Source organism: Elephas maximus, chromosome 9, assembly GCF_024166365.1.
Source record: "Elephas maximus indicus isolate mEleMax1 chromosome 9, mEleMax1 primary haplotype, whole genome shotgun sequence".
In the NCBI taxonomy this organism is placed as follows: Eukaryota; Metazoa; Chordata; class Mammalia; order Proboscidea; family Elephantidae; genus Elephas; species Elephas maximus.
The window spans coordinates 16,438,880-16,463,586 of record NC_064827.1 but is presented as its reverse complement, the minus strand read 5'-3'; the positions used below and the strand labels follow the sequence as shown (position 1 = coordinate 16,463,586).

The following is a 24,707-nucleotide window of genomic DNA, read 5'->3' as shown; positions in this document are numbered from 1 at the left end:
GGAGGAAGCTTAGAAGAGAAAAAGGACAGGTTCTAGCCTTCCATATCTCGGTACAAGTAAAGCTCTGATGACTCCGTCCTCTCTTCTCCACAACAGGATGAAAATTGGACTTTTCAAAGTTATTCTCTTGCAGTGGAAAGGGTGTAAACCTACTGTGGGCCAGGAACTGTGCTAAGTGATTTCCATGCATTGTCGTGTGCCCTGGAGTCGATTTGGACTCCTAGTGACCCTATATGACAGAGTAGAACTGCCCCACAGGGGTTCCTAGGCTGTAATCCTTACCAGAGTAGATCACTGGGCCTTTTCTCCGGGGTAGGCTTCGGTGGGTTGGGACCGCAGACCTCTGGGTTAGCAGTCCAGAGCTTAACCATTGTGCCACCAGGGCACCTAAAAAACAAACCCATTGCCGTGGAGTCGATTCCGACTTACAACAACCTTATAAAACAGAGTAAAAAACCTACAGGGTTTCCAAGGCTGAAATCTTTACAGCAGCAAACTGCCGCCCTTTCGGTTAGCACCCAGCGCTTTAACCACTGGGCCACCAGGGCTCCTTTTCCTCCCCCTCCCGTGTATAATCCTTATAAAACCCCATCCACCTCTGTGAGCTAAGAATCCCGAAGCTCAGAGAGGTTGAGTAACTTGCTGAAGATCCCACAGCTACAAAAGAACCCCCGTCTACCCATACTGGTTTCCCTGATACAGAACGGGGGAAAGCTCTTCTGAAATGAATGGATGGGGAAGAAACCGCTTCTGGAGTCTGGCCTCCCTGCCAGAGTCATCTCTATCTCAGCTGAGCCCCCAGGCGCTTCCGCACTTCAGGGCTGTCACCCGGATCTCGCGCCAGTGCGGCTCCAGACCCTGGCAGAAGGCACACTGCGGGCCCGGGTCCGAGCGTTAGGCAGCGAGGGAGAAGGCGTGATGGGGGGTGGCAGGCGTGATCCGGGGGTGGCCGGCTCTGGGTGGAGAGCTGAAGGGGGTAGGGTAGGGCAGAGGCGGGGCGTTCCCGGCCCCGCCCCCGCCCCTCCGTGCACTCCCATTGGCCGTGCGCGTCCTGGCCCATTCCCACCGCCCGCCTCCAGGCGCCGCTTAAAGTGTGCGGAGCAGGTGGCTCGCGTGGAGCCACAAGTTTGCGCAAGCGTCGCGCTCCTGGGCGCCCATTCATTGCCTAGACTTTCCCCCGTCTCCGCGGCGCCGACCAGTGGGAAGGGCTCCGGCAGACTCACTGCCCCGGGGGGTGAAACCGGCAAGGGGCCGAGAGCGCGCTGAGCCCGGGCCGGCCATGCAGATGTGCGCCAGGGCCTGGGCGCTGCGCCTGGGCCGCGGGTTTGGGGGCGGCCGGCGCCTGGCGGGGGGCGCGGGGCGGCGCTGGGCAACCCTGGGCCGGGACAACGGCGGCGGCGGGGACCGCAGCGCTGGGGCCTCGCGCCTACTGGAGCGGCTCCTGCCCCGCCACGACGACTTCGCGCGGAGGCACATCGGCCCCGGGGACAAAGACCAGCGCGAGATGCTGCAGGCCCTAGGGCTGGCGGTAAGGACCCTCCGGCCTCGGGACTCCCGGGTCCCCGCCCGGTCCTGCGCGCGGCCGCGGGCCCCCGCCCTGGGCTAGCTGCCGGAGCGCCCAGGTCCAGATCCCCGCGCCCCAGCAGCCCCCAGCCGCTCACTTTCTCCACCCTCTCATCGCGCCTCAAAACCTGATATTTTTAAATCCAAGGCTTGGTTAACCCTAGTCGCCCGCGGATAAGCCCCAATTTTGCTAGACCTAGAAGAACTCCTCCTTACTAAACCCACTGCCGTTGAGTCAATTCTGACTCATAGCGACCCTACAGGACAGAGTAGAACTGCCCCATGGGGTTTCCAAGGAGCGCCTGGCGGATTTGAACTGCTGACCTTTTGGTTAGCAGCCGTAGCACTTAACCACTACGCAACCGGGGTTTCCAAACTCCTGGTTACCTGGGTTTATCCGATTATCTCGTGTCGCCGACGGAATTCCATTCCGGAGTGGCCGAGTCACCTTCCCGCTTCTTTATTTCTTTTCCTCTGGGTGACTTGTGGTTTGCTCAGAGTTTTTCTTTTCTCTTTCAAAAGCACTCTGATTTAATGAGGCGATTTAAATGAAGTTCCCAGAAGCCTTTGTAGATGTAAAACTGAGAGGTTTTAACTCCTTCACTGGGAAGCAGTGGGAAGCGTTTAGTGGTCACCGACTTCCGACTTCCGTTTCACTTTCAGAGCACTGATGAGCTGATCGAGAAGACCATCCCCGCCAGCATCCGCTTGAAGAGACCCTTGAGAATGGAAGACCCCGTGTGTAAGTGGCCCGGAGGTGTCTTCTGTGAGCGCCACAGTCAACTCTGGCCTATTTGCCTTCTGTGGGCTCTGGAAGGCCCCCGCTGGGTTAGGACGGCTCAGGGCTGTGAAAAGTTGATTAAAATCCAACAGCAGCGGGTATCTGGGATGGTGGGAGAGTTGGTTTCCTGAGCAGTCAGTTCCATACCCAAGGAGGGACTCCACGTAGCGTCCTTATCGCATAACTTCCCAGAGTCTTTGAGGCCCAACAAGCTTGACTGGGATGGGGAAGGGGGTGGGCAGTGCACAAACACACCTGGAGGACTTCCCAATTCCCTGACGCCCATCACGGGGCCAGGGTTCTCTCATGCTGTGGATTGAGAGATGTCACCATCTCCTTTGTTGTTATTGTTAGCAGTGGTAGAATTCTGCCTTCCACCTGGAAGACCTAGGTTCAGTTCCCAGCCAGTGCACTACATGCAGTGCCACCACCCAGTCTGTCAGTGGAGGCTTGCATGTTGCGATGGGTACTTTCTGGAGTCTCTGGGTGGCACTTGACTACTTGACTACTAAGTACTTGACTACTAGCCAAAAGGTTGGCGGTTCATACCCATACAGAGGCACCTGGGAAGACAGGCCTGGTGGTCTGCTTCTGAAAAAGGTCACAGCCTTGAAAACCCTATGGATCAGTTCTACTCTGCACACACAGGGTCGCCATGAATTGGAATCCACTCGACAGCAACTAACAACAACACCATGATCACCTTACAGATCAAGATAGGGACTAAAAAAGGAATAAGGAACTGCCTTCAGTCCTGCAATAGGTTTTTTTTTTTTTTTGTAAGTCCTGCAACTAGTGAAGTGAAAAAAATGGGACAGAGACACAGGTACCTGGCTTCCCAGCCCAAGGCTCTTCACAACACAGTAGCTTCCAATTGTCCTCATATCACATTGAAATTTTAATAGCTACATCCTGAAACCAGCAGTACTCTTGAGGTCTGAGTGGTTCTCTAGAAAAACACATATAAGATTTGTGCTTGGTTAAGAATGCTGTTTACTCATAGACTTCCTTAGAATTTTATTTTATACTTAGTTTTTTTTTCTTTCTAAATTTTTATTAACGCACAAATTATTTTGCCACCAGGTGTAAAGTGGAACTTTGAACATTACTTTCCTTACCCTACTCCCGCACCTCTCCCAAACAAAAAGCAAGCCACTGAAATTCTGGGTTTCCATCAGTATTTAAAAGAGGTTTCCACTGGGTTGTTTTTGCCTGAATGACACGTGACTAATTTTTGTATTCACATATTTCATATTCATTGAGAACCAAAAAAAAAAACCAAACCCAGTGCCGTCGAGTCGATTCCGACTCATAGTGACCGATTCTGCTAAACCTTGTGTCTGGGACTTGAATATGTCCTTTATTTAATGCTCATTTTACTATTCAGTAGAGTCTTGGTCAAAAAATTAAACAGAATTTAAGAAATCAAAGCCAAAATTAAAATGTGTTTTTTAATGGTGTGAGGGCTGCCTTTCAGAGGTATTTTTACATGGGTCAGCATCCACGGAAGGAGGCGAGAATCCACAAGGAGACACAGAGAGCTGAGGGACTTTTTTTTTTTTTTTTTTAAATGGAAGGATTCTCATCAGGTTTCACATCACAGAGGTGTTCCGTCTTTCACATCTGGAGTCAGGTCAAGAGAGAGGGTAGCTCTTCATATAGCTCTTAGGATAGAAACAACATATAGATGGCGCCTTAGCTATCTAGAACTGATGTAACAGCAATGCCACAAGTAGGTGACTAACAAACAGAAATTTATTTCCTGGCAGCTTAGGAGGCTGCTGTTGTTACTTGCCGTCGAGTTGGTTCTGACTCCTAGTGACCCTACGTACAACAGAATGAAAGCTGCCCAGTCTTGTGCCATCCTCACAATTGTTGTTATACTTGAGCCTATTGTTGCAGCCACTGTGTCAATACCACAAGTGGGTGACTTTAACAAACAGAAATTAACTTTCTCACAGTTTAGGAGGCTAGAAGTTCGAAATTGGGGTGCCAGCTCTAGGAGAAACTCTCTCTCTGTCGGCTCTGGGGGCAGGTCCCTGTCTCTTCAGCTTCTTTGCCTCGGCTCCTTGGTGATCTTCATGTGGCATTGTGCCTATCTTCCCCCATCTCTGTTTCTGTCAGGTGCTTGTTTAATCCCTTATATCTCCAAAGAGATTGATTTAAGACACACCCTACACTAATACTGTCTCGTTAACATAACAAAGGAAACCCATTCCCAAATTGGATTATAACCACCACAGGGATTAGGATTTACAACGCATATTTTTAGGGGACACAATTCAATCCATGACAGATGGCAGGCTCTATTTTGTTTTAAAGTAGACAACTTCAGGTAGGGAGCCTGCTGGGTTCCATGTGGTTAATGATGAACCTCTGTGGAGGTCTGCTGCCCTTGTTGGTTTCCAACCTGAACCATTTCCCCCAATGGCAGGGGGCTTACTCATAGAAGAGAATCCGCATTTTTTGTTGAACTGAACTAACTGAGACCCAGGGATAGACGGAAGACTTCTCCTTTTAATTCTGAGAAATTTGAATCAGAGTCTAGATGCATTAAATCTGTAGAAGGTGAAGGGTTACGTACTTTTTTTTTTTTTTTTAAAGCAAGCCTTAGGTAATTATTTGAACAAGTAAACAAAAAAATATTGGAAAGTCCTAGGACTTTCCAATATTTTTTTGTTTACTTGTTCAAAGTCAAAATGCTAAATTTAGCTCTTTTTTTTTGAACAATATTCTTTAAAATCAGATGTCCTTTAAGAGCATTGAGGAACCCTAGTTTCACTAACCAGAAGGTTGGTGATTCGAACCCACCAGCTGATCTTCTGGAGACAGATGTAGCAGTCTGCTTCCTCAAAGACTACAGCCTTGGAAGCCCTACGGGGCAGTCCTACTCTGTCCTATAGGGTAGCTATGAGTCGGAATCAACTCAAAAGCAGTGGGTTTTTAAGAGTGTCAAAGTTGTCTATCTTGGAAAGTTGTCAGAGTTGTCTATCTTTTTTAGTTAAGCTAACTGGTTCCCGCTGACTAATTAGAACATCAAGGTATTTTCTTTCTCTTCCTCTTTCTTTGGAAGCCACTCCTGATAAGTGATTTGCAATTTGAGTGTAAACTTTAAACCCAGCAGCTTCTGTGCGATTTGGGCTGGTTCTATCTGGTTAGTCAGACTCAGAGTAACTATTGAGGTGACTCAGAGAAAATATTGGACAGTCCGAAGTACCCCCATGCACTGAAGTGGATCAGCTCTGTTCCAAAGCTTACTTTCTAGAAGAGTGAGCTCTGGAGGTGGGGTTGTCTCAGAAAGTCATCCGTGTTTCACTATTAGATGTGCATTTGTTCTCGTTAATGCTTGCCGTTCACGCAGGGAGAGCAAGTTGGTGCATATAAGCTCCAGTTGTAGCATCTCGTTTTAATAATGGAGTAGCATTATCAAGGAGTCCCTGGGTGGTACAAATGATTAACACGCTGCACTGCTAACAAAAATGTTGGAGGTTCTATTCCACCCAGGGGCACCTTGGAAGAAAGACCTGGAGATCTACTTCCAAAATATCAGCCATTAAAGGCCCTATGGAGCGGTTCTACTCTGACACAAATGGAGTCACCATGAGTTGGAGTCAACTTGATGGCAACTGGTTGGTTGCTGGTAGCATTACCAAACTTGGTTTCGCCCAGATGCCCGTGTTGTGTTGTAGTCAGAACTTCTGGACCAAATATGTTTGCTGTGTACAGAGAAAACTGAAGTAAGAGTTATATGAGTCTTAATGGCCTCATTCCTGGATTAAAAGAATGCTGTGAGAGCTGTAAGCAATGTGGAGATAGATACATGGGTTAGTTCTTATGCATAATAATCATAGTAGCAATAACACTAACAGCTGACATTTATGTAGTGCTCACCATGTATGTGATTACTTTTCACGTATTAATTTAATCTTTATTATAACCCTATGAGGTAAGTACTATTTTAAGATGATAATGGAATAAGAGGATGCGTAATCTGTCCAAGTTTGCAGGAGCCAGAATTCAAAACCAGGTAGTCCAGCTCCACTGTCCACACAGCCAACACTACATTGCCTCTCATTGTGTCCTCTGGAAAGAGGTGGGTGTATGTAGTAGAAAACTTCTGTCCTGACTTTTCTGGAGAATTCTGTTTATGGACCTGCACAAACCCCGTAGTGCTGAATCCCTCTGCCATGTGCTAAGTGCCCTGATGGAAATATGGCTGCTGATGTGCTGAAAGCGCAGGGGTGGCAACACCTAGACCCACTGCCAGGCCCAGGGAGGGGGTAATGGAGATGCGGAGCTTGGGCTGGGTACTGAAGGATGGGTAGTTGTGCTGGATAGGGCTGGAGAGGCTGCTGCAGGGGAGGGGTTATAATGCACAGGACAGACTGGCCCTACAGAGTCAGGAATATACAGGTGTTTCTCCCTCCCCCGGATACTTCCGGGAGTGCCTTGAAAGAATATTCTCAGTTGGCTTCTCAGTAAGTCGTTATTCAGAGCAACAAGCAAAGACACTCAGTTCAAAACCTTATCAGTTTTATCCTGTTCCAGTGAACCACATACATATATGCAAAGAAAAAAGACAAGAAGGATATATGGCTTCTCTGGGTGGTGCCATTATGGGTGTTTTTAGCTTTCTTTTTCTTAGTCTGCATTTTCTAGATTTTCTACAATAATTACATATTCATTCTGTAATGAATAAAATATTTAAAAAGTACATTGTTGATAAACCAGGCTAATCCGTTTTTACCTATGGTACACCTTGTTGTTGTTAGTTGCCCTCTAGCTGATTCTGACTCGTGACAACCCTACGTATGCAGGGTAGAACAGCTCCATAACCTTTTCAAGGCTGTGACCTTTCAGAAGATCGTCAGCCCTGTCTTCCAAGGTGCCTCTGGGTAGGTTCGAACTGTTTTGGCTGTTAGTCAAGTGCTTAACTGCACCACCCGGGAACTCCTATGGTCCGCCGAGCTCTGTAGCATTTTCAGTGAAGACATCTCAAACTTACCAGACTGAACTAGCCCAGAACCTCACAGAAGCAACAGGGTTTAAAGTTTACACAAAATTGCACATTGCTTATCATGAGCATGCTTAGCAAGAAAGACAAGAAGCTAAAGCCCCTAATGTTCAATTTATTCAACCAGAACCAATAAGCTGAGCTGTCAGAATGAGACTTTTGATAAGCCTGTGAAAACTTCATGTTCTAAGGTACATTGTTTAATACACTTTTTAATAAATGGTTAATGGAGGGGGGCGATCAGAGGGAGGGGGTGTTGTGCAGTGCAGCCGCAGATGGTGACTTTGTCTCTCTGAACTGACCCAAGAGCACCAGGAGCAGACCAGCTGTTCCCCAGTGACCACGAGCTGTGGCCGTCTGTTGTCCTTCTGCCTGATGATTTCCATGTTGGGTCCTGCCTGTGGCTCCTCAGCATGGCAAATTCTCCCTGGGCCATTCCTTGCTCCTTCAGTTTCCGGCTTTTATGACTTAGTATTTCCTCTTTAACTAGGATGCTTGTAATGGACTTTTATTATGCGTCACGGCCTGTCTTGTCCTTATACTCTTTAACATTTTTTAAAATTTATTTTATTGTTGAGAATATACACAGCAATACGTATACGAGTTCAGTAGTTTCTACATGCACAATTTAGTGACATTGACTACATTCTTTGAGTTGTGCAGCCATTCTCACCCTCCTTTTCTGAGTTGTTCCTCCCTCATTAACATAAAACTCACTGCCCCCTAAGCTTTCTATCTTATCTTTCAAGTTGCTGTTGTCAGTTTGATCCCATATAGATAGTTCTTAAAAGAGCATAATGCTCAAGGCAGACATTTTTTACAGGTTAGGCTAAACTTTTTTTTTTTTAATAATATTTTACTGTGTTTTTGTTGAATGTTTACATAGCAATTAGGTTCCCTTTTAACAATTTCTATACATATTATTCAGTGACTTTGGTTCCATTTTTCACAATATGTCTATGTTCTCATGATTTCCATTCTGGTTGTTCCATAAGCTATTTTGTCCTTACACTGTTGTTATTCTCGTTAGGCAGTACCTGCCACTCTGGCTGATACCTTGGACATCACCCTGTTGCCTAAATTGTCAAATGCTTATCGACTGCTATGGAGAGACACTAAACGCTATTACAGAGGGAAGTGACATGGTTCAACTTGTTTTTTGCAGAGTGTCTCTGAGATCAAAGGCTGGGAGACCAGCTGGGAGGTTACTGGAGAACTGAGAATTGAGCTGTAGCATGTACATTCATTCAGGTCACTGGGAAGCAAATATCATGACATTAGGTAGACAAGAAATTCTCTGGAAGTGGAAGCAGAGGACAGGAGAGCCTTCAGACCATGATGCAAGTTGGACACCTGTGGAGGGGGAGAGAGAAGGAAGGAGGGTTGGGTAGGAAGAGTATTAGATTGCAGCACAAATTTAAGGAAGTTTTGGTCAGGAGTCCAAACTTGCTCACTGGGAGAGTCCTGTGTCTCGCAGTAATGGGCTTGTGATTGTTCCTCTGCTGGGCTCAGTCAGAAGGTGGGAGCCGCCCATGGGAAACATGGTATTGGCACAAACATGGGGGTAGACAAAGGGGGCAGCAGGTGGGGCTGTCAGTCAACTTCTAGGTATGGTGGCTCAGGAAGAGGGTGATGTCATTAACAGAGAGAAAAGAGGGAAAAGAAGAGGGTCCTGGAGGAGGGAGAGGTTGCAAGTCCTGTTTGAACAGAATTGAGTCTGAGGTGTTTGTGGAACATGCATTTGGAAAATAAGAAGTAATATTTGGAGATAGTAGTTGAGAGAGGGAGGGAAGGAGAGAAGAAAAGAGGGAGAAGTAGAGAGAGAGAGGCGATAAGAGATGGAGTTGCAGACTTACTGAGTCTTCTGATTGAATCATGGGAATGAGTGAGATTTCCAGGTCTGGCATTGGGGAAGGAAGGAGAATCCACAATGGTGGGGAATACAGCAGGAACACGGAGAGGCAGAGCAGGTGAGATGAAGAAACCAAAGAGACGGGAAGATAAATTTTCAGGGTAGGGGTTATGAACTTCAGCGCCATATTCTGGACCTTTCTTAGGCATCGGAGGGAAGAAAGCCCACATAAAGACATTAGAACAGGCTGGGGTGGAGGAGTAGAGGGGCTGTTTGTCTGATGATCTCTCTGAGCGGGAGGCAGAAAGGGCAAGGCTGAGTGTCAGAGAGGGTAGAAGAGTTTTAGAAGAGCCAGTGTGGGCACCTGGCTGGTGAGGAACCTAGATCCACCTGCATGGAGGACCCCCTGAGATTGAATAACATGAACGTGTAAGGTCTGTTAGGGTCCCCTCACCCTAACATCACCTGGTGACCTGGGAGCAGGAACAGAAATGTGGTGACTGAGTTTAACCAAGGTTGAGGATCGGCAAAGTGAAGCAGCCAAGGAATTCAAGGTCCACTAGTCAGCAAAGGCCAACTGGGTCAGGAGAGAGGTGAGGTGGTCCACTCACATCAGGCCTAGAAGGTTAGTGACCAGCTCATGAGACTGGACATGAGGAGCTCACCCGTGAATCAATTCAGGAGCGTTGGGACAGGTGCTTGACAAGGAGGCTGTGAGCTGCTTGCGGTGCGTCTGTATTCTGTCTTCTGTTCTTTGTGTCCTCCTTCCACCCCACCAAATAGCACTGTGTCTTACATTTACTCAGTCTCAGATATATAACTGACGACTTGGATCTCATTTTGACTGCTCAGGCTTCTTTTACTTACTAAACCCAGAATATTTTTACAAAAATGCAAACAGTTTTTTTTTAAATTGTGCTTTAAGTGAAAGTTTACAAATCAAGTCAGTGTCTCATACACTCCTTTCTATGTACTCCTAGTTGCTCTCCTCCTGATGAGACAGCACACTCCTCCTCTCCACCCTGTATTATCTGTGTCCATTCAACCAGTTCCTGTCCCCCTCTGCCTTTTCATCTCACCTCCTGACAGAAGCTGCCCACATAGACTCATGTCTCCACTTGAGCCAAGAGGCTCACTCCTCACCAATATCATTTACTGTCTTATAGTCCAGTCCAATCCCTGTTTAAAGAGTTGGCTTCAGAAATTGTTCCAGTCTTGGGCTAGCAGAAGGTCTGGGGACCATGACCTCTGGGATCCCTCTAGTCTCAGTCAGACCATTAAGTCTGGTCTTTTTACAAGAATTTGAGGTCTGCATCCCACTGTTCTCCTGCTCCTTCAGGGATTCTCTGATGTGTTCCCGCAAACAGAGTTTTAATAAGGACTCCTCATGGCTTTGCCATCGACATACTAATTGGGTAAACAATAAGGAAATTCAATTTTGAAAATCTGGAATCATTGTAGGCATTGCACGATTCCACAGGACTTGCGTATTAGCTGCAGTTTTCCTTTCTTAAAAATTTTTCTCTGAATCCCATGCTTCCAGGGATGTGGTTGAGCTGAATGTGAGAACTCTGTGCATTGATTTGTCATCATGGGATTCTGTGATGGGAGAGTTACTAGGAATGTTGAGCTAGCTGTATGTAGATGTTTAGTTGAATCTCCATTGCAACACATCACTTCTCCTGAATGTTCTGAGCACCTACCATGTGCGTAGCAACGCCCTCTGCCCCTGCCACAAAGAGATTATAATTTGGTTGGTGAGATCCTGGGTTAGACTACAAATTTCTCCATATGCCCATTCCTTGGGTCTATAAAAAATGATCTCTTCCCCCAAGCATGATGAAGTGTTCCAGTTGGACTCATAGAACAGACTGGTCTCTTCCAGTTCTTGCTTTGCAGCCCCAACAACATACCCGGAGGGCAGTGGAGAAGAGAAACAAATCTTCCAGCTCTTCCTCCCTGGGTCTCATTTCCAGCTGGTCATTTGGCCTGATTCCATAGATCAACTGGTGCTCCAGATAAATGTTATAATTGCAATGTTTCTTTGTACATTTCTTTAAAAAAATATTTGTAGATTCAATGTCGAGAGGCTGTGGAGGGGACCTCTCATACAGAAAATGACTCAAATCCAAGGAGTTAATGATAGACGTGGCGCTCCTCACTCCCGCTTCCCCACTGTGGGACATTGTTCCAGTTTTCCTATAGCTGGAATAAAGGTCTTGAATGTGTGCATCTGTCCAGTGAGTGGGAAGAGCTATAGGGACTGCGTTCAGGTGGAGACGAGGGATCAAGGAGCTGTCAGAAACACAGATTGGATGTGCCTCAATTTTTTTCTGCAAGAGGTGTCCTCAGGGGAGGGCTATACCCGCTGAGGATTCTGAGGGACGGGGTGAGGTGGGATATAAATTGGCTGAGGAAGGAGACAAGGAAGAGCTTGGCAGGAATGGAGTGAGGGGAGTCAGCTCCAGGGCAGGACGCATCCTGACGTAAGGGGAAGGCGTCCCACTGCCAGTCTGGAAGAGTTTCCAATTCAAAGAATTTCCATGTCATTATTCTATACTATGCTCAGAGCCCTGGTGGCAAAATGGTTAAGAGTTCTGCTGCTAACTAAAAGGTCGGCAGTTCGAATCACCAGCAGCTCCTTGGAAACCCTATGGGGCAATTCTACTCTGTCCTATAGGGTCACTATGAGTTGGAATCAACAGCAATGGGTTTGGTTTTTTTTGGTTTATTCTGTACTACGAGAGTCCCTGAATGGTGCAAATGGTTAACATGCTTGGCTGTTAACTGAAAGGTTGGATGTTTGAGTCCATCCAGAGGCACCTCAGAAGAAAGCCCTTGCTATCTCCTGAAAAATCAGCCTTGAAAACCTTACAGGGCACAGTTTTACACTGATGCGCTGGGGTCATCATGAGTTGAAATTGACTTGATGGCAACTGGTTGGTTTTTTTTTTTTTTTTGGTTTTATTTTACGCGACACAGAGTTTATGGATTGAATTGGCCTTCCTGGAATGAACAAGTTCTGTGGATTCAAGAGGCTTTAATTGTGAGGCCTTCCTTTGCCCAGGGAGGACACTTAACAAATACAGGGAGTAGGGCTTATTGGCTGGTAAGTGGACTTAAAGGAGCCCTGGTGACATAGTGGTTAAGCACCTGGCTGCTAAGCGAAAGGTCAGGGGTTTGAACCCATCAGCCACTCTGTGGGAGAATCATAGGGCAGGCAGTCTGCTTCTGTAAAGATTTACAGCCTTGGAAACCCTATGGGGCAGTTCTACTCTATCCTGTAGGGTCACTATAGTCCGAATCAACTCAACAGCAAGGAGTTTGGCTTTTATGTTTTTTTAAAGTGCGTTTAAGCCCCACTGCCGTGGGGGAAGGTCTGAGATGCTATAAATGATTAAGTGACGTTAGGGGGAAGCTAAGCATAAAAAAAAAAAAAAAAAAGAAGCATCAGCATGGGATTTTTTATCCAAATTCTGGCTTCCACTCAGCAAACCCTGGCATGTGCCATAATTCGTGTTCTCTCGTTCTTGATGGACAGCCCCACCCCGCTCCATGGTTTCCTGCCCAGGTTTGAAGCCAAGGAGCTGCATCTTGGCAAGAAAAATATGCCACCACGGGCTTGGCCCTCACCTTCTGGCCCCAGCTTTCCCCTCTAGCTTCTGGCCAAGGAAGGCCTTTCTCAAGCTGATGGCATTGTCTGGGCAAACTAAAATATGAGTGTGTTGGTTTTCAGTCCTGGTGATTTCCTGGGAGACCTTTTCCCAGGATTTTGCCAAGTGCATGAAGAGCGAGGCGTGGCAGGGGGCTCTGACGCTGGTGAGGGGCTGCTCTGTGCTGAGTGTGACTAGGCTGCACGTGCCAGGGTGTGGAACTGACAGGTGTCTGCAGCCACATATTTCACAAGGAGAGTTTCATCCTAGGTATACATTTAAAAAAAATTGTGGTAAAATATATATCACAACAACTTTGCTGTTTAACCAGTCTTAAGTATACAATTCAGTGACATTAAGCACGTTCACTGTGCTGGCAACCATCACCACTATCCTTTTCCAAAAGTGTTTTTCATCACCCCAAACAGAAACCCAGGATCCCCTCAGCAATAACTCTTCATTCTCTCCTCCTCTCCTTCCCTGGCAACCCCTGATAAACTTTTGTATCTGTATTTGGAGAGTTTCGTTCTGTTGTACACAGAGTCGCTATGAGTTGGAATCGACTCGATGGCACCTGATGGCACCTAACAACAGCTGCATTTACCTATTCTAGATATTGCATATAAGTGGAATCATCCAATATTTGCTGTCTTGTGTTTGGCTTCTTTCACTTAGCAGAACGTTTTCAAGGTTCATCAATATCGTAACAGGTACCAGAACTTCAGTTCTCTTTATGGTTCAACAATAGTCCACTGTGTGTATATGACACGCTTTGTTTATCCATTCATCTGTTGATGGTACTTGGGTTGTTTCTGTTAGTGTTCGTTGCAGCACAAGTATCTGCTTGAATCCCTGCTTTCGAGTCTTTTGGGTATATACCTAGGCGTGGAATTGCTGGGTCATATGGTAATTCTATGTTTAATTTTTTGAGGAACCTAGGCATGATGTTTTAATTTTTTTAGTAAATAATATAGGCACATGGCCCAAATTCAAAAGCACGAATTTTCTCCCTTCTATTACCAGTTTTTTTAATCCTCCCAGAGAGGTTTGATTAATATACAAGCATGTGCATGTATATATTTATTTTTTCTTTTTTTTAAACATAAGTGACAACATTATACAATTACTAGTTATAATCTTATGCATAGCAATTCTAGATTGTCAAAGAGGCAAGAGCAAAGCATGGATACATTTCTTCATATTATTGAGACAAAAAAGTAAAGAGGTGTATTTTGGGGAATGGGTTTAGGGGAGTCTGTATGTGTGTTTAGGTGGCGCAGGTGTTTGGACTTAACACCTTGTCTGTCCGTTCTGATGACATTTTGCCATTGGCATATTCGCTTCTGTGGGGAATTAAAACCTAGCCCTAGTGATGCACTGAGTATTTAACAGTTAAATCAACTTATTCCTGTTAGAAAGAATTTGTTAGGTGTAGTGCTTGGCACAAAGGTCTCGTTGATGTTTTAGGCACAAGAACAAGGCAGTTGCTCTTGGATAGGCACTTCCAGGGAACTATGTAAGGAGAAAGCCTTCATTCTGAATTCCTGGAAGCAGGAGCAGCACCTGTCCTCACCTGCCGATCCTTAGGTAGTGGCTTCAGGAGGCTGCTAAACTCTGTTCTTTGCACATTAAGACCATGCGTTATGCAGTGCTTCGAGGCAGAGGGATAAACAAGCTTATAGGCAGGCGTTTATTCTGCAAGAAAAGAACTTTCTGCTCAGGTTCCTGAAGGATTGCTTGAGTGTTTTCATGTCTGAGAATCCAAAGTAATGCATAGGACCTGCCATAGAAGGCTGGAGGCTGGAATCTGGAATGATGGCTGGAATTCAGGAAAGACGAATGGGATCCAACAGTGATGGCTAGGATCTGGGAATTACAGATAAGATTCAGGAATGATTGCTGAGATTCGACAATGACGGCTGGGATTCAGGAATGACAGCTGGGATTCGGGAATGACAGCTGGGATTCAGGAATGACAGCTGGGATTCAGGAATGATGGCTGGGATTCAGGAATGATGGCTGGGATCTGGCAGTGGTGGATGGGATCTGGCAATGGTGTCTGGGATCCGGCAGTGGCAGTTGGGATCTGGGAATGAGGGCTCCTCTCCAAGTGTGTTTTTTTTTCTTTTTAATTTTAATTTATTTTATTTTTTGTTGTTGTTGAGAACATACACAGCAGAACATACACCAGTTCAACAGTTTCTACATGTACAATTCAGTGACATTGATTACATTCTTTGAGTATGCAGCCATTCTCACCCTCCTTTTCTGAGTTGTTCCTCCCCCATTAACATAAACTCACCACCCCTTAAGCTTCCTACTTAAACTTTCGAGTTGCTGTTGTCAGTTTGATCCCACATAGATCTTAAAGAGCACAATGCTCAACGCAGACTTTCTTTACTAGTTAAGCTAAACTTGTCCAGTTGTTTCTTACTGGACGCTCCCTTTTTTGTTCCATCTTGTTCCCCGCCCCCCCCCCCCCCCCCCCCCGTGGTTATTTTCGTTGTAGTTCACATTCGGGAAGACCAGCAGTTACAGGAATTAGGCCTGTTCACAGGAGGAAGCTGTTTGGGTCAAGTTGGAAGGGAAAGTGTGAGGAATGTGCCCTGCTGTGCGTCTGCTCTGCGTGGAAAGCTGGTCTGTCTTCTCTTTCCTCTCTCTCCTTTGTTCACACAGCTTGCGTAGGTGTAGGCGAGGGCCCAGGGTTTGCGTGGCCCACTTGCCTTTGTATAATGCTTCTCTTACTTCATGGGGAAAAAAGGCCGTCACTTCGGACATTAAGGACCCCACACTGTTTTCTCTGGAAAGGAAGTTCTTTTCCGAGGGGAGAGGAAAGTGGAAATCCTCTGTGAAGTGCAGTGCTGGGTATTGGATGCTTAGGATTTGGGGTATTCTTTAGATCAATCACAGCCCAAAAGGTGCTTTTAGTGACTCAGTTTTGATAAGTTTAATTTCAGGAAAGTTTGGCAGGCTGATCTCTGGTTCTCGAATTTTCCTTCTTCTCTCCTTTTCTCCCCATCCTTTGCCACCTTGGCCTCTGTCATTTAATACAGTAACTCCTACTCTGAGCTCCAAAACACACTGGGTTGGCTCTTGTGCCGATTTGGCCAAAGTGAGATTTCATTAGCGGGTATGAGAAATGACAACCCCTAAATAAACATTCAATACAAGTCAGACAGTCACTAAGCTGTGTGTTTGGGGAATACTTTTTATCATATGTGGCTGGTGAGGCCTGAGGTCTCAGGTTTGATCACGCAAGAAGCAGCTTAACTTCTCTGTTCCTCTACTCACAGATGTCTTGGGTTCTGGCTTGGAAGTTTGGTCAGAACGAAAAATGGATGTATGGGTGGGAAAGACTTCTCACCCATTCTTGCTTTCAGAAGCTTGACCAGGCACCTCCTTTGCTCTCGATGGCTCAGGGTAGCTTAATGTACAGAGGACTGCTCATTCCGTTAACGCACCTTGTCCTCTGCAGAAGGTATAGTTGGGTGCACAGGTATTGCGGTGCAGTGAATTACTTAATATGACCCTTCTAGCCATAGACTTTGTGACTCCCACACAGTGATTGGGTGGGCACAGTGCAGATAAGGTGCTTGTGGCCCACCAAGGCCCATGGAGCCAGAGAGCTGAGCACCTCCGGACTGAGGCTTACTGGTGGAGCGGGATGCCTCCAGGCCCTTACTGGCAGAGCTAAAGAGCTGTGTAATGTTTGCCCAAGCAGGGCAGAAGCCAGGCAGAAGGGCCCAGGGCTGGAGAGAGGCCTGCCTGTGGGCACAGCTAAGAGGCTGTCTTGATTGAATTTTAACCTGTTACTTCCCTAAGAAACCCCATAATTGTGAGTATGGTGAGTTCTGTATGGCCATTGCAATGAATTACCAAACCCAACAAAGAAGTAGAGAGTGCCATGGGTTAGAAAACTGGTGTAGGAATTGGTAAAAAGGTTAGAGAGTGAAGGTATGTCTGACAGGAATCAGCCTTGGGCTGTTGATCTTGATTCTTCTTCCCCCTTGTGAAGTTAGAGGAGGTCAGATGCCTCCACCACACCATTTTTACAGGCATGCTGAGTGAGGGCTGATTGGAAAATATGTGAATCAGCCCCAAGCTGGATTGGGGCAGAGCCCACCCAGCTTGGAAAGTTTGGTTGGTCCTGTGGGTACTAGAATATAGCTGTTGTAGGTTTAGAAACTTCTGTGTCTCAAGCTTGACTATTTTTATTCTTCTGGGTGTTACCTATAATTTTGCTCCTCATTTATGCTAGTTGGCCTTTTAAAAATTTCAGGTGTTTCCAAGTGTGTGGAAACATCAGTGGCTGCCCTGAGAGACGCTAACATGTACCTGGAGACCTGAGATGATGGGGAGAGGGCCAGTGGTTCCTGGCTGGCCCCGGGGTGGCTGTCTACTCTTTCTTACTGGTGATACATGGGGCCAGGCCAGGGCAGGGCAGGGCAGGGCCAGGGCAGGGCAGGGCCAGGGCAGGGCAGGGCCAGGGCAGGGCAGGGCCAGGACAGGGCAGGGCAGGGCCAGGGCAGGGCAGGGCCAGGACAGGGCAGGGCAGGCCAGGGGCAGGGCAGGCCAGGGCAGGGCAGGCAGGGCAGGGCAGGGCAGGAGGCTGAAGCAAAGAAACTGTGTTCTGGTTGGGCCTCTTCGCCACAGGGCTTGCTCCTTGTCATCCTCCTGGACAGCCCTGCTGGGAGAAAGGGTTTTCTAATAAGAGGAAAAGGCAGACGCTTACATGGTTCTAGCTGAGAGTTCAAGGTCTCCAGATAAATGTTAGCATCCCCAGAGCTGCCACTGATGTTTGACATACTTGAATGAGACACCTGAAATCTTTAAAGAGCCAGTTAGCATAAACGAAGGAAGAATAATTCTAGCTGAGACCCAGAAGCATAAAAATGGTGCAACTTGAGACATAGAAAGAAGTTTCTAGCTGAGAGAGCCCCAGAAGGAAGACGTTGGGAGCCAAGTGGCAGGGCTGGGCACCACTGCAGGCATCTTCTCATCTCCCTGGGGGCGCTTCCCTTGGGTTCCTCTTCCTGCGGTTCCTGCTAACTCACCTGCCACAGTTCAATTTTTTTTAAGGGGGAAAAGTGAAAAACTTTTAATCACTAAAAGAAATAATGGTTAAAAAATCAAGCTTGAGAAGCAAGGCCTCTGTTCTACCCCGTTGATTGGGGAAAACTTTATAAGCACCTCGTCGAACTTTCCAGCACCTCAGCTTCCTGCACATTTCCAAGCGGCAGGTGCCATCTTGGTTCCTGAGTTCCTTTTCCTGGCAAGTAAGAAAACAGGACATCATTTATCCCATGTGATACTCTCAATGAATTTGGCTTCTTGACTGAGAATCTGGTCTTGTTGAACAGATTGGCAGGATTGGGGTGGTGCCTTGCCACCTTCCCAGGGGTCCTACTCTTCACCTTGCCTCAGGGAAGTACTACTATGCACCTGTTGTACTGCTTCCCTGGGAGGTGGCCTCATCCATTCATACCTGTAGTAGAAACCTCAATCCTATTTTTATCAATGGGAATTAGCATACACAACCAGGGCTGCTATCATAGGAACAGAGAATGAAACCATATGTAAAAGAGAACTTCTAAAGTTCTACAAGCGCAATAAGGAGCCTTGGTGGCACAGTTGTTAAGGAGAAAGATGTGACAGTCTGCGTGCATAAAGATTACAGACTAGGAAACCCTGTGGGGCAGTTCTGCTCTGTCCTGTGGGGTCGCCATGAGTTGGAATTAACTTGATGGCACACAACAACACAAGCAAAATCGGTAGATTTGAGCACCTACGCATTGGGCAAGAGCAGATTTTTGTTGGAGGAAGGATGGTGTTTTGTATTCCAAGACAAAGGATGGGATTTTGCTTAAGCTCAGGATTCTTCTTCAATTCCAGCCCTGCTCCATGACCTTTTCTGGAATCTGAGTCCTTGAAATGTATTTTTCAGATGGCTTGGCCTATGAGGGACTGTGCTTGTGGCCTGTGGCACAATTGCCAAATTCCTCTCTCTCTAGTACCATTATGTTCTCTTGGGGTGGCAGGAGTGATGGGTGGGGAAAGAGGGAGGACACGCCTGCACTGCTGGCGCTCTAACCGTAGGTCTAAATAATCCTTTTGTTGTTGTTACTGTCAGTTGCCTTCCAGTTAATTCTGACTGATGGTGACCCCATGAGTCTTCTGAGGCACCTCTGGGTGGATTTGAACCACCAACCATTGGCTAGTAGTCAAGCGCTTAACTGTTTGTGCCACCCAGGGACAAGTAATTTTTTCAGTCCCACCAATTTCCCTGCAGCTATTGGTAATCATTTCAACTGCCATTGTGCTGTTTTTCCCCAAGCATGGAGCCAGTTAGGAACCAGCCATTGGGTTGGTTATCTTAGCCCAGCCAGTTGTGGAAGAACATGGCTACTGTCCTCTAACACGTTAAGCTGTGAGAATGAGCGAGCAATGCTCTGTGTAGACCTTTGGGCTGTATAATTGGCAGTATGATTGTGTATAACTGATTCCACAAAGGAGCTGTAGGAAAAGCTACTGAACTTTTCTGCCTAGAATCTCAATGCATTCCAAACAGGTAGTGCTGGCTCTCTTGTGCCAGCTGATAAGAAGATTGTTTATTAAATAAGATGGTACACACTAGGTTGATTATTTTCACTAGTAGAACCTTACACAATTTATGGAAAGATGAATTTAGCAAAGAGTTCCTGGGTGGTGCAAATGGTTAATGTGCTTGACTGCTAACCAAAAGCTTGAAGGTTGGGTCAACCCAGCAGCACCTTGGAAGAAAGGCCTGGCTTTCTACTTCCAGAAGTATCACCCATCGAAAACTCAATGGAGCACAATTCTACTCTGACATGTATGGGGTCACCCTACGTTGAAGTCGACCCTACAGCAACTGGAAAGTATCTAGCAAAGAAATGAAGTTTACCTGTCTGAGTATGGTTTAACTGGCCAGCAGAGCCCAATGGCAGCACACTTTGTTCCGACAATGGCTGATACAGGGAGCTCCCCTTCCCCATCTCCCTCGAGCACTATTGTGCTGGCCTCTTACCATGTCTCCCTGTTTCCAGGGTCTCCCTTCTCTGATCTACTCATATCATCAGTGGATTTATCTTTCTATCATGTAGAGAGAATTGTATTATCCTCCAGCTTGAAAATACTCTGTTATTACCACAGGCTAAAGTCTTGATTAGACAGACCAACCCCCTCACAGATTGTTCTCATTTGGGAGCTGGACCTTTTGTTGCCAGGGCATAATATGGTGCAGGGAAGCTGGCCTTGCAGGCACTGCTAATGAACGTCCCCTCCCACTGGGCTTCTGAATCACGCCGCCCCTAAGACCAGTCGGGAAGTGATCAGCTTTCTCGCTTGACTGTTCCTAAGTGTGCTGTACTTGTCCTTCTCTTCAGATGTTGGTTCATGGTCCTTTCACTTACACTTCTTAAGTTTTCACTGGACGAAGGCAAGATCCTCCTCCATAAAGCAGTTTAAAAACTGATTTAAAAACTGACTCATAGCGACCCTATAGGACACAGTAGAACTGCCCCATGGGGTTTCCAAGGGGCAGCTGGTGGATTTGAACTGCCGACCTTTTGGTTAGCAGCCAAGCTCTTAACCACTGTACCACCAGGGCTCTATAAAGCAGTTTAGTTACCAATAAACTTGGATTATTATTTACCCATGAAATTGATTCCCGTGGTCCTCTCCTTCCTTGAGCTGGTGTGGTAAAATGACACATCTCATGAATTTACTTCCTGTGAAAGCTCGTTGAGTGGGTGTGTGAGAGGAGAAAGGGGAAAGTGTGTTCACTGAGGATAAGGAAGGATTAATGAGAATAATATTCCTATGGAATTCACGAAAGTTAAAAGAAGGAGCCCTGGTGGTGCAGCGGTTAAAGTGCCCATCTGCTAACTGAAAGGTCCACTCTTCAAACCCCCCAGCCGCTCCTCAGGAGGAAGATGTGACAGTTTGTTTCAGTGAAGATTACAGCCTTGGAAACCCTATGGGGTGGTTCTCCTCTGTCCTGGAGGGTCCCTCGTAGTTAAAGTGTGGAATTTGGAGTTAGACATGGTGGAATTTTAATCCTTTAATTTAAAGCCATGTGGCTTTGGTCAAGTGACTCCAAGCCTATTTGCTAAGCTTCATGAAGAGCTTTTGCCTCAATTCTTGGCAAAGAGTAAATGTTCAATAAATGTTGTGGCTGTGTGTTGTCTAGTTGATTCTGACTCATAGCAACCCTACAGGACAGAGTAGAACTGCCCCATAGGGCTGAAATCTTTACAGGAGAAGATCGCCAGGTCTTTTGTCACTCAGAGCAGCTGGGTTCCAATTGCAAATGAGCAGTTTAACCATTGCCATGCCACCAGGGTTCCTCAATAAATGTTTGATGTGATTATTATGTTGTTATTATATGAAGGAACCCAAAATAGGGTCTTGCTTACATCCAACAACTTTTGCTGTTATTGTGGGGTGCCATCTAGTCAGTTCCGACTCATCACGACCCTATGCACGACAGAACGAAACGCTGCCCGGTCCTGCGCCATCCTTACAATCGTTGTTATGCCTGAGCTCATTGTTGCAGCCACTGTGTCAATCCACCTCGTTGAGGGTCTTCCTCTTTTCCGCTGACCCTGAACTTTGCCAAGCATGATGTCCTTCTCCAGGGACTGATTCCTCCTGACAACATGTCCTAAGTATGTAAGACTCAGTCTTGCCATCCTTGCTTCTAAGGAGCATTCTGGTTGTACTTCCTCCAAGACGGATTTGTTCGTTCTTTTGGCAGTCCACGGTATATTCAATGTTCTTCGCCAACACCAAAATTCAACTTCTGCGGTTCTTACTTAATTATCTGAGAGCCTTAATGGAAATACCGGTTAAAACTGCATGTGGATCTTTTATTATATTCTACATTGCTGGGTGCTGAACTTTTTGATAAACAGTTCTTTCAGTGACACAAAGGAGTCACTGTATGAGTCAGTAGAACAATTTTAGAGAAAATCTAGGTTACGCGTTATTTAAGACTGTGAAACCCTTCCTGCTTCCAGAGTGTATATAAGGTAGTTTAAAATGGGAAATGTTTAACATTTTGCTTAGAGTAGAACAGGGTATCTATTTAGAATCAGAACAGAAACCACGTGAAAGAAATAGAAGAAACCTGGAATGAGGCAGGTGTTAAAGTTGGGCAACTCTGGTGACCGAAGAGTCAAAAAAAAAAAAAAGAAGAAGAGTCAAAACAATCATGTGGAACTAGCTTTGAGGAGAAATTGAGGGCTGTTTTGGGATTCTTCAGAATTCTGTATACTTTAGTGCTGGGGGTTGGATTCTTATATTTTCTGTCCAGTTGTTCTCATAAAACAAACAAACAAACAAATCTGTTGCTGTCAAGTCGATTCCAACTCATAGTGACCCTATAGGACAGAGAACTGCCCCATAGAGTTTCCAAGGAGCACCTGGTAGATTTGAACTGACGACCTTTTGGTTAGCAGCTGTAACTCTTAACCACTATGCCACTGGGGTTTCCGTTCTCATAGAAATATCCAAACAAAATTGTGGTCTTGATAAATACAGCTTGCTTCTAAGATGTTTTCTCTCCTTCTCACTATCAGGTGAAAATGAAATCCTTGCCACTCTGCATGCCATTTCCAGCAAAAACCAGATTTGGAGATCCTATATTGGCATGGGCTATTACAACTGCTCGGTGCCACAGACAATCGTCCGAAACTTACTGGAGAACTCGGGATGGTAAAATATTTCTTTTCTTTTTTGTCTTTAAAGAACAAAAATTTATCTTCTCACAGTTCGGGAGGCTAAAAGTCCAAATGCAGGGTGTGGCTCTAGGGGAGGTCCTTCCTTGTCTACTCCAGCTTCTGGTCACCACCAGTGATCCTTGTAGCTTTATCTGTCTCCTGGTTAAAGTCATCAGCTGCTAACCAAAAAGTCGGTGGTTTGACGTCACCAGCAGCTCCACAGAAGGAAGATGTGACACTCTGCTTCTGTAAAGATTGCAGCCTTGGAAGCCCTGTGGGCAGTTCTACTCTGTCCTATAGGGTCGCTATGAGTCGAAATCGACTTTATAGCAATGGGTACACATTTGCCTATTTCATATGAGTGGTTGTGGTTGTGTGCCAACAAGTCGATTTTAGACTTACAGTCGACATCACACGACAGAGTAGTTTTCTAGTCTGTAATCTTTACGGGAGCAGATTGCCAGGTCTTTCTCCCGTGGAGCTGCTGGGTGGGTTAGCAACAGAGCTCTTAACTATTGTGCCACAAGGGCTCCTTTTCATGTAAGTGGGATTGTAGAATAGCTTTCCTTTTGTGACTGAGTTATTTCACTCCACATAATGCTTTCAAAAGATTTAGTGTCTTCAAGATTCCGTAATGTTTTCAAGATGCTAACTGTAGTATCGTTTTTTTATTAATAAAAGAAAAGCTTAACTGCCAAGGAACTAGTTTTTCTGCTTTTTGAGTGTGTGGAATGTGGCTTCTTTCCCATCTGCTGTTGCTAAAAGTTTGAACGGTAAACTCCAAGTTGGATTTCAAAAGCAAATGGCCTGACTCTTCCCCCTTAAAAACAAGCCTCAAACATCCATGAATGGGCTGACGCAGCCTGGCTGCCTAAATCCTGGCCGGCAGCCTGGCTCTTGGTGGTCGTGCAGAATATTCTCCATATTGCCTCCTGCCTGTGAGCGAATCTGGGAGCAGCCAGCACCCAGAGAGCGAGTGAGACGATGTTGTTCTTTGCTTTTCAGTCCCTGTTTTTGGGTGCATTGTAAATATTGCTCCTTTCCATTCTGCAATAGCGGATCTGAATCGGGGGTGATACTGCACTGCCTGGCGCGATAGAGAGGGATGTGCACATGTGGGTGGGTGGACTTCATTATCACAGTTCTCAATGGTTTCCATAGAGACAGAACCAACAAATTCCGGCAACGTGAGGTGAAAATAAATGGATAACGTAGCTATGGAAGAATACAAACATTTGGGCTCTTAAAAGAAAATTTACATCAGGTCCAGAATATATCTTATGGGGTCCGCTGTTCCAAATCTTAGACTGCTGATAACATCAGTTACTAATATCAGAGCACTGATATCTTCCTTGCAGCTATTTGTTTTGTGTGATTTTGGCACCAGGGTGAAAATAGAGACTATCATGAATGTCCTGTTGCTGAGCTCCCACCACCCCCATTTTCCCCAATTCTGAAGGAAAGTCACAGCCAAAAGGACAAAGCATACTGATTATTTTGGAATCAATGTTAATGCTGTACGGAAACCCTGGTGGTGTAGTGGTTAAGAGCTACAGCTGCTAACCAAAAGGTCAGCAGTCTGAGTCCACCAGGCGCCCCTTGGAATCTCTATGAGGCAGTTCTACTCTGTCCTGTAGGGTCACTATGAGTCAGAATCAACTCCACAACAATGAGTTTTTTGTTTGTTTGTTTATGTTGAGTAAATCCAATATCCTATTTGAGCCCGACTGAATGTTTTCATGGCTGTGCAGATACATTTTTAAAATATTAAAATACACCTAGAAACAGAAACCAATTGAGTTAATCAATTGGAACAAAGGAATTGTGGATTACAGACACATTTTATTAATCACTTTGCTTTGCCTAATCGTCTTGGAGTTTGGGGATTATGGGTGATTTTATTTTCTTAATAGTTATCTGAGTTTTCCAACTTTTTACAATGAGCATATATAACATAACTGGAAAAAAAAAAACAGTAGAAAATATGTCCCTGACACATAGAAAATGGTTATAAATGGTAGCTAGTGTCTTTAACGTTTAGAACATAGACTAAAAAGAAAATAAAAATTGCTGCTAGTCACACTGCCCAGAGAAAACAACCTTT

General features: G+C 45.9%; 1 protein-coding gene across 1 annotated transcript in view; it reads left to right on the top strand.

Moving 5' to 3' along the window:
- The first annotated feature begins 1,111 nt into the window (after positions 1 to 1,111).
- The window catches only part of GLDC (glycine decarboxylase), a 92,650-nt gene continuing 69,054 nt past the window's right edge, over positions 1,112 to 24,707 (top strand). Inside the window, exons 1-3 of the mRNA XM_049896780.1 lie at positions 1,112 to 1,528; positions 2,227 to 2,305; positions 22,463 to 22,598. Of these exons, the coding sequence (XP_049752737.1) occupies positions 1,280 to 1,528; positions 2,227 to 2,305; positions 22,463 to 22,598 (464 nt within the window). The 5' untranslated portion in view covers positions 1,112 to 1,279. The remainder of the gene's footprint in view (positions 1,529 to 2,226; positions 2,306 to 22,462; positions 22,599 to 24,707) is intronic.